This window comes from Vombatus ursinus, unplaced genomic scaffold, assembly GCF_900497805.2.
Source record: "Vombatus ursinus unplaced genomic scaffold, bare-nosed wombat genome assembly UNPS02014812.1, whole genome shotgun sequence".
In the NCBI taxonomy this organism is placed as follows: domain Eukaryota; kingdom Metazoa; phylum Chordata; class Mammalia; order Diprotodontia; family Vombatidae; genus Vombatus; species Vombatus ursinus.
In genome coordinates this window covers 29,148,998-29,163,802 of record NW_020954590.1, presented here as the reverse complement: position 1 = coordinate 29,163,802, position 14,805 = coordinate 29,148,998, and the positions used below count along the sequence as shown (strand labels likewise).

Below are 14,805 nucleotides of genomic sequence, written 5' to 3'. Positions count from 1 at the left end.
TAGGTACATAATGATCATCACTGAAGTTCTGTTAGAGCTAGAAGATAAACATGTGAAACATCTTCCAACCTTTGTTAAGTCTAAGCTCTTAGAATATAGGTGGTATTTTATATTTTTTAAAACTTGAGTTACTGGTCCATAGCATCAAACTTTCCCAATAGGACATTCCCAATAAAATGAAAAACATTGATTTAATAGCTTGCATAAGGTCTTACAACATTAACAATTCATTGGCAAACTGAGAATTTAGAATTCAGGCTTCAGACCTTCTTATCAGGTTTGGCATGCAGGGTGGGAAAGAACCTAAAAAAAAGAAAAAATATGCCCAGCCACTGGCTTATGGGTGATATCACTTCTAGCGTAAGTGAGCTGGCTGTGTTGACTAGTTGGTCACAAACATGCCTCCAGAAATGTAGAGATGATCACAAGTAATGCCATAATTTCTGTACGAAAAAATCTGATATTCTGCCTAGGTAACATGGAGGAAATGACCTTTGTTTTCTACCCCCACCCCCAAAGGGCCTTTTATCCCAAAACTATCATTGGTTGTCCTGTCTCACATAACCTGAAGGGACCAGTAGAGTCAGTGAATATGGAAAAAAGTGACTTCTAATTAAGAGTTAGAGTAAGTGTCATTATTTTTCCCACAAGTGACACAAAAAGTGATTTTTTGGGGGGTGGGGGTCTCTGGTAAAACAGTGTTATACACACATTGAAGTATGGTAACAGGTAGGTACCATATTTAGAACAAAAGGCATGTAAGGCTATTTGTAATAAAGTGAAGGAATATTCTTCTGAGACAAATGGTGTCCCTCATTCAATGGAGTAGCATTGGAGATAAAAATGAAGTTTTGTTGAAATTAATTTAAAACCTAAAGTTGTCATGGGTGAAGTTAATACAACTAACTAGATTTATTGAAGTGCTACAGTTTAAATTTGAGAGATATGCTAGTTCGTTTCCTTCCAAATTATGAGAATAATTTGAATCCTTAGTCCATAGTCATGTCTCTATAATTTTCTTCTTAAAGTCAAGGAAGAAGAAGCGTTATGATTTTTCCTCACTTTACTATATGGTAAATCACACAGTGTAATGCTTTAGCTTGAATCTCTTACTTTAATTCTTTCTTTCTTCTCCTGCTACTATTACAGTTCTTTCAGAAGACAGTACTATGACATGCATGCAACATTATGAAGAAGTACAGACTTCTATTTCTGACCTGTTGGATTCCCAGGACAGCACAGGAAAGTCGGCAAAATGTCATCAAAGCCGGGAATTACCTAGAATTCCTCCTAATGATTCCTTGGATACTATTCTTACCACAAGAAATGTAGACGGTGATCAGGGTCTTGGGATGGAAGGACCATATGAAGTTCTCAAAGATAGCTCCTCCCAGGAAAACATGGTGGAAGATTGTCTGTATGAAACTGTGAAGGAAATAAAGGAAGTGGGAACAGCAGCCAACCTAGAAAAAAGCCAAAATGGAAGACCAAATTCTGTAACTGCCTTTAAAGAGATTCAGGGCCCTCACCCTGTAAACAAAGTTGAGTCTGCAGAATATGCCTCTGTGGACCGAAATAAAAAAAGTCGACACAGCGTCAATGCAGAGAGTGTGCTTGGAAATTCCTTGGATGTCGAGGAAGAAGCCCCACCACCTGTCCCTGTAAAACTCCTTGATGAGAATGAAAATGTGCAGGATAAAGCAGATGGGGAGGCAGCAAATAAAGGGGCCACAGAGAGTTTTAGTCAAATCAACAAGGTAAGCTGACTCTTTCCTCATGTTCTTATGGAACAAAAAGGGCAAAAATTATTTAGGTGTGCAAAGTTGACCCCCAACTTCTTTTTAAAATTTTATTCCTGGTAAGTACTATGTACACCCAAGGGGGCTTCCAATCTACATATTCTTCTGGGAAATTGTTCCATAAATGTTCATGCTACCTGAATGATGAAGGCTTTTACTGAATGCTAGAGTTAGGATTTTTTTCTTCTCTCATTAGCAGAGTTACAAAAGATATTTATAAAGCACCTTTCTCAGAACTTTTTTTGATTCTTAACCAATTTTCACATTGTATCTGGTTCGGGGCAAATATTATTTTTCCCATCATATCAATGAGGAACCAAAGTGAAGAAGTTAATTTGCCTAAGGTTAAAAGGCCTCAGAATGTGGCTGTGTGTGTGTCATGCTTTGTCCCTCAGACTTATGTCTGACGTACACAAGTAAGACAACTTCATGATGCAAATTATTTATATAAGTAAACCACACATGCCTCTGAAAATATATTAACAATCATAATAGATGAAATTATTATAAAACATGAAGCTTTATAAAGCATAGAATCTTAAAGTATCATACTTGGATGGGGAGCCCAAAAGTCCAATTCAGGCTTAAAGCAAGAATCACTTTTACATTCACTCCAATAAGCAGTTGTCTAGCTCTGCTGGATGAGATATAAGTCAGTTGTAACTAGTAGCACAAGAAATAAAAATAGAAAAATTCAAAAATGTCAGTCCCAAATATAGACATAATCAAAGTCCCTGAGAAGGTATGGTGCCACAGAGGAGCTCACAAATTTTTGTCAACACATATATTCCTATTTTAAATAACCAAATAAAGCAAATCCTAGTAGAAACTATCACCAGGCCATAAGAGGACTAGTTTGAACTCATAACGTTGTGATTTTGTGAAGAGAGGACTAGATTCCAACACTCACCAGCTGAACGGCCTTAGCCAAATCAAATCATTTTATCTGAGCCCCCGCTTCCTCATTTGTAAAGAGAATGAGCATCATAATCATGCTACCTTCCTCATAGGGTTGCTGTGAGTAAAGAATAAATAAATAAATGTAAAATGCTTTATGTGGATACTGTTATTATTCTTTACTACAAATAAAAAGTAAACCTGATTCTCTGCTTCATGACCAATAAAGGCTTGTTAACAGAAAGACCAGCATTTAAGAGAAATAATTTTAATTTCACTGTTAAAAACTCATATTTATGGGAGGATTAGTCATAAAATTGTGGCAGTGAAAAGGACTTTAGAAGTCATCCAATATAAGCCATACCTGAATAAAAATACTCTGACCCACTGTGATATCAAATTTGCATTCATTTATTTATCATTTATAATATGTAATAAGACATTAGGCTAGGTACTATGAAATATAAAGGCCTAAATGACTGACTGAAATAAAAGTCACTGCCTTCCAAGAACCTATATTTGATTAGGGAGACACAACATGTACACAATTAAATATAATGCAAGGAAAGCTGAGGGAGAGCCCTGACGACTGGGGAAATTAAGTAAGGCTTCACGGAGGAGACCAAATCAATTGGTACATGACTTGAAACTTTGAAAGAAGATAAGGATTCTGAGAGGAAAAGATGAAGAGAAGATGTATTCCAGGCATATGGAGTGACTTGTATAAATGGATAAAGGTTAGAAATGAACTAGGAAGTTCAGGCAACAGCTATTAGTCCAATTTGGCTAGAACCCAGAGTTCATGAAGGGGTGTAGTATTAGATAAGGCTGGAGAGGTAGATGTGGAGCCAGATTGTAGAAGTATTTAAATGCCAGGCTAAGGAAACCAGTTAGGGGAGGTGACATGTTCAGACCTGTGATTTAGGCAGCTACATCAAGGGTAGATTGGAGACAGACTGGAAGAAAGGAGACCATTTTAGAGGCTATTATGCTAGTCTAGGTGATGAAAGCCTGAATCAGAATGTTGGCAATAAGAGTGGAGAGAAAGAGACAGATCTGAGAGATGCTGCGGAGCTGGAATTGGTAAGACATGGCAACTTATTAGATAATAAGTATGAGAGAGAGGGAAGGGTCAACAGTGATTCTTAAGGTTACAAACCAGGATGACTGCCCTTAACAGAAACAGGCAAGTTGGAACTGGTAGCAAATTTAAGGGGGAAATTCATGAGTTCTCTTTTGGATATATTGAGTTTAAAATGCCTCATAAATGTGGTTTATCTAGGAGGATAATTGACAATGTATGACTCAAGTTTGGAGGATATATTAGGGTTAGATATGGAGATCTGGAAATCATCTGTAAAGAGATAACTTGATTCAGTAGCTGCTGAGAGGTCTAAGAGATTGACTGTTGAGAAATGTAAAAAAGGGGAAACCAACAACAAAGCCTTGGCAACACCCTCAGTGGGCAGGAGGCAGCAAAGTGGCACAGTGGGTAGAGTGCCAGGCCTCAAGTCAGGAAGACTGAACTGAGTTTAGATCTGGCCTCAGACGCTTACTAGCTGTGTGACCCTGGGCAAGTCACTTAACCCTGTTTGCCTCGGTTTCCTCATCTGTAAAATGAATTGTAAAATAAGGAAATGGCAAACCACTCTAGTATCTTTGCCAAGAAAACCTCAAGTAGGGTCACGAAGAATTAGACACACCTGAACAATAACAGAGTGTATGTCTTGATGTCATCTGTAAAGAGATGACCCAATTTGGAAGCTGATGAGATGTCCAAGAGAAAAGTGTTGAGAGAGATTGAAAAAGTGGGGAGTGGGGTTGGGGCACAAAGGACAAAGTCCTAGGAACACTCTCAGTGGCAGGAGGTTGACATATTCCATCATGAAAGAATAAGGAGAAGGGGTCAGACTTAAGAATAAGAAGAGAGAGGTTGACAATATTCCATCATGGAAGAATAAGGAGAAGTTAGGAAAAGAACCAAAAGAGAACCAAGTCACAGAAGCCAAGGAAGAACAGTGTCCAGGAAGCAGGGGGAGTGGCAAATAGTATCTGAAGCTTAGAGGGGTCAGTGATAGTGAGCATTGAGAAAAAGCCACCAGATGTAGCACTTATGATCACTGATAACTTTGCTGTCCATAAAAAGTAGCCATTCAGCTTTCCCTTGAAGATCTCCAGTGATGGGGAGCTCACTACCTTATGAGGCCACCTACTCCACTTTTATACAACTCTAATGGTGAGGGAATTTTTCCTTATATTAAGTAAAAATTTGCCTCTCTGTGGCTTCCATCCTTTAATATCCTTTCCATCTGCCTTGTGAGGCCAAGCAGACCAATTCTATTCCCTCTACAATGTGACACCTAATTTCCTTCCATGTACTCTTTCCTCCTTGGTGTTCCTTGCACATGACACTCCCATCTTCCAGTTCAGAGAAGTTTCACTGGCTGCCGCCCATTCCTGGAGCACTGTGTCTCTCTCCTCATTATCACCTCCTAGCATCCTTGGCTTCTTCCACGTCTCAGCTAAAGTCTCACCTTCTACAAGAAGTTTTCCATAGTCATCCTTAATTTTAGTGCCTTCCCTCTGAGACTAATTCATCCTCTGTGTGTGTGTGTGTGTGTGTATGTGTGTGTGTATGTAAGTATATATGTATATATGTGTATGTATATACATATATATATTATATATATATATATATACACACACACACATATATATGAGAGAGAGTTTGTGTATAGTTGTTTGCATGTTGTCTCTTCCATTGGACTGTGAGATCCTTGACAGCAGGAATTGGGGTTTTGTTTTGTTTTTTTTACGTTTCTTTGTATCCCAAGAACTTAGCACATTGCCTAGTACATTCAGGTGTTTTTCAGTCATGTCCAGTTTGTCATGATCCTATATTTGGGGTTTTCTTGGCAAAGATACTGGAGTGATTTGCCATTTCCTTCTCCAGCTCATATTATAGATAAGGAAACTCAGGCAAACAAGGTTAAGTGACTTGGCCAGGGTTACAACTAGTAAGTATCCAAGGCAGGATTTGAACTCAGAAGATAAGCCACATAGCAGGCCACTTAGCACAAGGAGTCCTTTAATAAATGCTAGTTGATTGACTAATTTACAGCCGTTCACATACTGGTCCCTCAGAGACTCTTCTTCTCCACGCTAAATAGTCTCACTTCGTTCAGCCTGTTAAATGTCTTACCTCGGGTCTTACCTATGTAGAGCTTGCAGTTCACTAAAGACTCCGTTAATCAATAAGCATGTATCAGCTCCTATTCTAAGACTTAACCATATCAATTGCTTTCTAGCCCCTTATCCTCATCTTTTACTTCTGTAACTGAATTTTTTTTCCAACCAAGTGTAGTACTTTGCATTTAGGGAGAAAGCAGGGTGGAAACATGAAGGCATCGCCATCTTTCCTATTTTAACATAAGGCATGGACATCTGAAGTTACCTTGGTAGGAATTGGTGGGAGGTAAAGTCAGGCTGCAATCCAAGGAAGGCATGAGGTTCCAGCAAAGCCCTCTATCTCTCGCTTTGCTTGGCCCTCTGGAAAATTGCTTTATTTATTTGTTTGGAAAAATTATAGTATGAATATCAATTTTCAAGCAAAAAGTTTCTTGCCATATAAAAATAATGGAGTTTGGTTTTCCACCCATTCATATCACCCCAAGTTAAAAAGCAAAAACAAAACTAAAACCCCACAGTCCTGATAAATAGAGCATCCTGCCTGAGGCAGCTAATGCTTTTTACTGATAGTATCTAACAGGTAAAAGGGTTAATGGACTAATTGCTAATAAACAGTAGCCTAAACTTCACTTCATATATGTACATTGGAATAATAAATATAGAATATTAAACCTTGTAAGCCAAGTTAGTTTTATGTAGAAATATATAATATGGGTGGGCAGCTAGGTGTGGTATCTCCACATTGTAACAATTCATACTTTAAATAATTCCTAGCATTTTAAAAATCCAGTATAAAAAATTAAATGCTGTATATGTTCTGGCAGTACACACACAAACACGCGCACACACACACACACACACACACACACACACATATTCTTTCCTCCTCTGAGTGGTACTGCTATAACTTGATATGCATTCCTAAAAATCATTGAGCTATGCAAAAATCACTCAATGAAAACCACAGGGCTTATGGGGGAAATGGGGTTAGGAGTACAACACTCAAAAACTTCACTATTGACACATTTAAAAAAAGATAGGAAACTAATAAAAATGACACCACAATTTTATATGTGTTAAATGGTTAAAAAATACATAAATACTACAGTAAATATGACATTGTCCTCAGACTGCTGGTCAGCCTGCCCCCAGGTTCCCATGGACTACAGGTCCAGAAGTTAATGGCTTACTGATAAGGGGAATGGGGGTGAACTGTGGGAGTGCGGACTAGTCCTAACCCCCACAAGTCATACTGTACCAGAAGATACACACTATATATGACACTTCAGTTATTAGATGTCTGATGGACCACACCATCCACTAGAAATACTTCCAACCTGAACTCTGTGCTGGATCTCCTTTATCCCAGTGATGAATACCCTTGGCAAGCATCTTCATGTTCCATGCCTTGCCTGATGTTTATTATGAGGGTTTCTTTGAACAGGGTTATTTCTGTTGTTATAACTTCCAGGGTTATAACTTCCAAGGAATCTTATATAATTTTGATATATGGGTGAGAGACATTTTGTTGTAGAACTGACTGTAAGTTTTGTTCTACCAAATCAAATACTTTTTTCAAAGCAATAAAAACCCTAGGATTCTAGGATGCTTAGGATTTAAGCACCTTTAAATCCTCTTCATTTTCCGGTTAATTTTGAAATGGTAATGATATGGTCCATTATTGAATATCATCCTCAAAAGACTCTTTTTTCCCTACTAATAACTTTTGCAAGGATGCTCTTGATTTGTGTATCTATTACATCAGAAAGATTTGGTATTTATTGGAGAGTAGGCAGATAACTGAGTAATTATTCATGTTCTCTCAGTTACCTTTTTGGGGGGGATGGGAGAGGCACAGTGGAATTTTTCCACTCTGGCAATGCCTGATGGCTAAATATCCTATGAAATAATGTTTCCTGTTGCCTGTTGGCATACAATAAATCCCATTTAGCCAATTCGTTTCTTCACTTCTCCAAGGAGTACCTGTGAGCCAGACTTCCATTTACCTACAACTTCATCCTTTCTTCTGGTTTTGTTTACAGCAAGAATGTCAAGATTGATATGACAGCTGCTTTAACAATATGCCCACTTCTTGGTCATTGGATAAGGATCTCACATTTAGAGTACCAACCGTCAAATTAAATTCTATCAATGTGTGATTCTTAGCACCTGCTCCTCTCTTTCCTGTAACTTTGCCTATGTTAGTGCAGCAGTAGTAATGGAACACACAGGATTGGGCCATTCTTTTTCTTTGTTTCAGGGGTTGCTATGGCCAAAAAAAATCATTACCAAGTAGCCTGCCTATTACCACAGCTCCTCTCCCTATTATTAGTGAGGCTGGTCCTAGAAAAAAGACTTAGTCTGTTACTGAAGTCATACTCAAAACCTTTCTCACATGGTAGAACTGAACAAGGCTTATGCTCCACTGACTTAATCAATAATCAAAACACATTTATTGGGTGCCTGCTATATGTCAGGCACTATGCTAAGTACTGGGGATGCAAAAAGGTGCAAAAGACCATCCCTCCCCTTAAGAAGCTTATACTCTAATGAGGAAGACAAAATAGAAATAAAAATATGCAAAGTAAGCTGTATATAGAATAAATAGGAAAAAGAATTAGAGGGGTTAGGGAAAGCTCTCTGTAGAAAGTAGGATTTTAGTTGGGATGTAAAGGAAGCCAGGAAGGTCAGTAGTCAGAGCAGATGAGCATTCCAGGCATGAGAGACAGAGAAAATGCCCAGAGTCAAGAAATGGAGGGTCTTGTTCATGGAACAGTTATGTCATTGGACTGAAGGGTACAGGTTGGGGAGCAAGAAGAAGAGGAAGGGTCACGGTTATGAAGGTCTTTGAATACCAAACAGAACATTTTGAATTTGCTTCTGGAGGCTATAGGAAGCAGCTGGAGTTTATTGAGTGGGGGGTGGATGATATAATTAGACTTACATTTTAGTGAAATCACTTTGGTGGCTGAATGGAGAACTTATTGGAGTGCGGAAAGACAAGACGGGTAGATTCACCAGCAGGCTATTGCAATAGTCCAGGTATGAGATGATGAGGGCCTGTCCTAGAGTCTTCTCAGTATAGAGGAGAAACTGAGTATATTGGAGAGATGTTGCAAAGGTAAGATTGACAGGTCTTGGCAACCGCTTGGATGTGGGGTGTGGGGGTAAGGGGTTTGAGAGATAGTGAGGAGTCCAGGACGACTCCTAGATTGTGAACCTGAGAGACTAGGAAGAGGGTAGTAAGGAAGGTAGTGGTGGAGTGGTGGGAGAGGAGAGAGAGGAGGGTTTTGGGGGAAAGATAAGTTCTGTTTTGGACATATTGAGTTTAAAATGTGTACCGGGCATCCAGATGTCTGAAAGACAGTTGGAGATGTGATATTGGAAGTCAGCAAAGAGATTGGCCCAAGAAAGGTAGATATGAGAATCATCAGCCTGGAGATGATCATTCGATCCATGGGAGCTGATGAGATCACCAAATGAAGTAGCATAGAAGGATAAGAAACGAGGGCTAAGGAAAGAAGCTTAAGGGGCATCTACGGTCAGAGGGGATGATTGTTGAGAATCTAGGATGATGTCCAAGTTGAGATGAGGCAACAAAGTAGAACTGGGATTTTAAATGTGTAACATTCACATTTATTTATTTATTTATTTACATAAATTTGGGGGGCCTTAGACATTTTCCCAAAATGTGGATTAAGAACTTTTTCCATGAAAACCTGGAAAGACTTACATAAATTTATGCAAAGTGAGGTGAGTAGAACCAGGAAAACAGTGTACAAAGTAACAGCAATATTGTACAGTGATCAACTGTGAATGAGTTAGCTTTTCTCGGCAATACAGTGATGTGAGACAATTCCAAAGGACTCCTATTGAAAAATGCTATCCACTTCTAGAGAAAACTGATGGAGACTGAATGCAGATTGAAGCACACTATTTTTCACTTAATTTTTTTTTTATGTTTTTTTGGGGGGGGGATGATCCTGTGTTTTCACAACATGACTAACGTGGAAATGTGTTTTGCATGATTGCACATATATAACCTTTATCAAATTGCTTACCATCTCATGGAGGAGAGAGAGAGAGGGAGAGACTTTGGAACTTAGAATTTTAAAAAAAAATTGTTAAAAAATTGTTTTTACATGCAATTGGGAAAAAAATAAAATATTATTAAAAAAAAGAAACTTCCCGTGATCCATAGAATCTTAAGAGTTTGAAAGGAACTCAAAAGAAAGATGTACCTGAACAAGAATCCTTTCTACAACATACCAACCAACTGGTGATTCAGGCTGCTTTACAGTTTGCACCCATTGCTCCTGGTTCTGCAAAATAGGGACAAACAGATTAAGGCTAATCCCTCTTCAATATGAGAACTCTTCACTTACTTAAAGATGGCTCTCCTATCTCCCCAACTCTTCTCTTCTCCAAGCTAACCATCCCCAGTTCCTTCAAAACCATTTCTTACACAATCACCAGCCCTCTCACTGTCCTATCATTATTGCCCTCTTCTGAACATGCCTCAGCTGGTCTATCTCTGTCTTAAACATGGTGCCCAGAAATGGACACTGGATTCCAGAGGCAGTCTGACGAGAACAGAGGCCCATTGTGATTCTTTTTATGTTGTTTAGAGTGGCATTACCTTTTTAGACTTTCCTACTGCTACTTTGATTCATATTAAGCTTGCAATCCCCTAAAATCAAACAACAATCAATATTTATTAAACACCATATTGGGCCAGGTACTAAAGCCTCCCATTATATTTTTCCAAGGAGTTGCTGCCCCTTATCTTGTACTTGTGAAAGTAGATTTTTTTTAACCCAAGTGTTTAACTTCATATTTTTTTCCTTTTAAATTTCATTTTATTTGATTCACCTCATAATTCTTCCTGTTGAGATCTTTTTGGCTTCTGACCCAGGGATCCAGTGCATCACCTGTCCTCTGCCATTTGATGTCATTTGAAGATATTACAAGCATACCATCTCTTTGTCCAAGTCATTGATAAAAATGATGAACAGACCAGAGCTAAGAATAGTGTCTTTAAAGGCAGTGAAAAAACAGCATGTAATCACAATTGGCCTTTTCCAGGAGAGAGGGAAGAAGGGAGAGCAAGTATAGTCATTAGTGTAAACACAAACTCAAGTGCACTGTCTTCTTGCTTGTTGTGAGAAAGCTTAAAAAAAAATCTTTCCTAATCATTGATACCAAGAAATTTATTCCTTTGTGTTTAACTCTCCACATATCTGTCTAATAGGCACACATTATATGAAACTCTGTCTTCAGGGACTGTAAATTGACTGAAATGGCTAAGGCTCTGAAGAATTAATCAGATGATGACAGATGCAGTCCCCCAAGTGCCACAGAAAAGGTGTTCATCTAATTAAAATGTCTTCAGAATTAAAGTCTTTCTAAGCTACAGCTTTAGCCTGTCTTCCCAATGTTCATCTCTAAGTACATGCATAATACATTGAAACACAGGCCTGACCCATTCTGAAGCCCTGTACCCGCATTGTAGTAAAAAATAGTCATTGATTTTTAGGCTAAATCTTTTTAAAATCATGAAGTGCTATACATTGTCAGCCGTTATCTGATAAATTTTATTTTTCCAGCCAATACAAACTACAGTTTAAATAACTGATTTTAATTGTGCAAATCAAAAAGTCCTCTGTTGTGACAGGCCCTAATTTTTTTACAAGTATGTGGCTTTTTATTCACTTCTCGAAATAACATAAAAGTCATTTTCCTTTCATCTATTTTTGTCCCAACCTCATGAAATTCATTAGATGGTGTCCTTTGACAAAAATCCCATAAAATATATGAACCTCCTATTCTTGCTTTGCTTCTGTCCTCACATTGACATGGTATATCCATATGCAGACACATGCTGCATAATATTGCACCAAACAATGTCCTTTAACTCATTCTCATTTAGCCTTGAGACAGCCTGCCAAGGTAGCGTTGAAAACTGTTAACCCTATTTAAAGATAAGAAAACTGAGGCTCAGGTTTAGTTGTTGCTTTGTCCAAGATGAAATTGTCCCTATAGCACTAACAGCCCCCCTGTAACCCAGAATCCTCTAATATCTCTTGTCTTCCCCTACATGACTGATCTCATATTTATGGTCTTTGACTCTCTCTGCCTCAATATCCTTATCAGCTAAATGAAGATAATAATATTTGTACTACATAAAACAGGGAATTGTCATGACAATGAATTGATGTAATGTCTATAGAGTACTTTGTAAACTGAAATATGCAATATAAATGTCAACTATTATTAAAATAAACTGTCATGTAGTGGTATTCTCTTCTACAGTAAGACACATGGATAGGGATCAGACAAAAACAGTCTGGAAAATCCAGTAGTGTTTTCTACCCTGTAAACAGAAAACAATTCTGCTTTTAGTTACAACTGTTACATTTTTTTTTAATGTTTGTTGTACTCAAAGCCTCTGTTTAATACCTGGCCCATTCCTCTTACCTTATTGTTGTTTGGTCTTTTCAGTCATGTCTAACTCTTTGTGATCCCATTTGGGGTTTTCTTGGCAAAGATACTAGAGTGGTTTGCCATTTCCTTCTCCAGCTCATTTTACAGATGAGAAACTGAGGCAAACAGGGTTAAGTGACTTGCCCAGGGTAACACAGCTAGTAAGTGTCTGAGACCAGATTTGAACTCAGGAAGATGAGTCTTCTTGGCTCCAGGCCTGGCACTCTATCCACTGTGCCACCTAGCTGTCCCAGGTTTCACTGCAACCTGGTCCTCACTATAAAGGAATGAAATTTCTGTGCAGTCCTCCCAGATGAGACTTGTGATGCCTGGTTGTCTTCTAAAACAGTCCAACCCTACTCATGAATCAAGGATTCCTAATATATCAGCGTGTGGCCCCTTACAGTGCGGTCACACAGATAAGATGATTTCTGTATCCATGGGCTTAGGAAAAGATTCCAAATGGCTTGATGATTTTCTTGAAATGAAGAAGCTGATATGCAAATTCTGTAAGATTATTAAAGAAATACTGCATTTTTAAAAGATTATTCCCTTCAGCTACACTTACCACAATGTAATTGAAACAATATCCTCTTTAATTTATTGGATTATTTTAGCGCATTATCATATAAAAGCATGAACAAGATTTTACTAGCTATCACCTGAGCAGATTAATTAAGAGGCCAGATAGTTACTGAAGTGCTCAATTTCTTTACATCCCTTTATATTAGAAGTTATTGTTCAGGATCAAGTTATCAAACCCAATCCCAAAGCCCTTATGGTAGCTTATCTGAAAAGCTGTTGTAGTAATGTGAAAGGAATTTTTATGAGCAAAATATCCTACTGCTTAGGCAAAGGGAAGACTGAATTGTAGGTTTCACAGTATTTCATCTTGATATGTATTTGTTCTCTCTAACAGAGACTTAGTTCGCTGTCTTACAAATCTCGAGAGGAAGACCCAACTCTTACAGAAGAAGAGGTAGGTTTCTGCAACCATTCATTCCACAAACATGTTAGATGCCTAAGAGGAGCCAGGCACTGTTTGAAGCTTTGAACAGCAAAAAACCTTAGACATTCCCCTCCACCCTCATGAGAGATTAGCATAATACAGCCTCACTAATTATAAATCCCTGTGATAGACAAGTGCCTACTCTCTCCAAGTATGTGCCTTGTAATTTTTTTTTTTTTTTTTTTTGGTAATCTACTATAGGCAAAATGTCATCTTAAGGATGTTAATAGGAATGTGCGTTTGGGGTCAAACATCTTACCATGACCAGGAGTGACTGACAAGTGACACGACAAGAAGAATCAGGGAAATAGGGTTCAGATTCCTGGCAGGAAAAGGGTTAGTGATGTCAAAGAATCAGCCTTGAAGACAGACATTGGAAAGGATCAATAGAATCAAATGTAGCCAAGGTGTCAAATGTACTGCCCACATTGTGGTCCAGCAAGTCAGTACCAGATTAAAATGTAATTGGGAAATATTTAACAACATAAATAAAATGCAGTAGAACATAGATTATGTTAATATATGGTTTTCTCCATTAATATATGGGTTTCTTCATCAATATGTGTCCTGCAGGGATCCTTATGTACAATTTATGACCATTTCTGGCAGAGTTTGACACCGCTGCTCTAAAGCATGGGCCAGAGGAGGTCAGGGAGAAAACTAGAGGTCATCATTGGTTGCATGGCCACATATTTTGATGTTATGTGGAGCATTTTTGTTTCATGGAAGACTAGGTGACCACCAAGGTTTTTCTCTCATTTTTCTGACAATGAAACTTAGGCTCCAAAAGATTAAGTGATGTGATAGGTACTAGCAGAGTCAGGGTTTAAACCCTGGTCCTTGACTCAGAATCACTAAATCCCAGAGTTGGAAGGGACTGTAGGGATGGTCCAGAACAAACATCCCTTCTACACCATACCCTAAAAGTGATCATCAAATTTTTCCTTGAAGATGTCCAAGGAAAGGGTCTTCATGACCTCCAGAGGCAGCTCTAATTGTTAGGATGTTTTTCTTTATAACAAAGCTAAATTTCCTTCCTTGCAACTTCTAATCCTTTTTAGTTCTGCCCTCTGGGGTCCCACAAACAAGTATAATCCTCTTGCAAATGATAAGACATATAAGTGATAACTGAATCATAGGAGTGGATGAAGTCATCATGGAAGAGAATGCAGATAGAGTAAAGAAAAGGAATAAGTGAATGTCTTAGGGGAATACCCAAGCTTATGAGAAGGATGAATAACTTGCAAATCACATCAAGGAGTAGTCAGTCAGTCAATAAACACTTATTAAGCACCTACTATGTGTCAGACATGGTTTTCTCCTCTGGGTGTTGTCCCCTTAGTTGATAGCATTACAGAACGGGGCTAGAAAGGGGCCTTCATCACAGTAAGGTCTTGCCTTAAACTGTAACCCAGACTTCATAGACAT

The 14,805-nt window shown here is 38.4% G+C and overlaps 1 protein-coding gene across 3 annotated transcripts in view; it reads left to right on the top strand.

Moving 5' to 3' along the window:
- LOC114053917 (phosphoprotein associated with glycosphingolipid-enriched microdomains 1-like) overlaps positions 1 to 14,805 on the top strand; it is a 230,057-nt gene that overhangs the window by 201,257 nt on the left and 13,995 nt on the right. For all 3 annotated transcript variants that reach the window (XM_027877051.1, XM_027877050.1, XM_027877052.1), the window contains 2 exons: positions 1,150 to 1,757; positions 13,288 to 13,347. In XM_027877051.1, the coding sequence (XP_027732852.1) occupies positions 1,150 to 1,757; positions 13,288 to 13,347 (668 nt within the window). The remainder of the gene's footprint in view (positions 1 to 1,149; positions 1,758 to 13,287; positions 13,348 to 14,805) is intronic.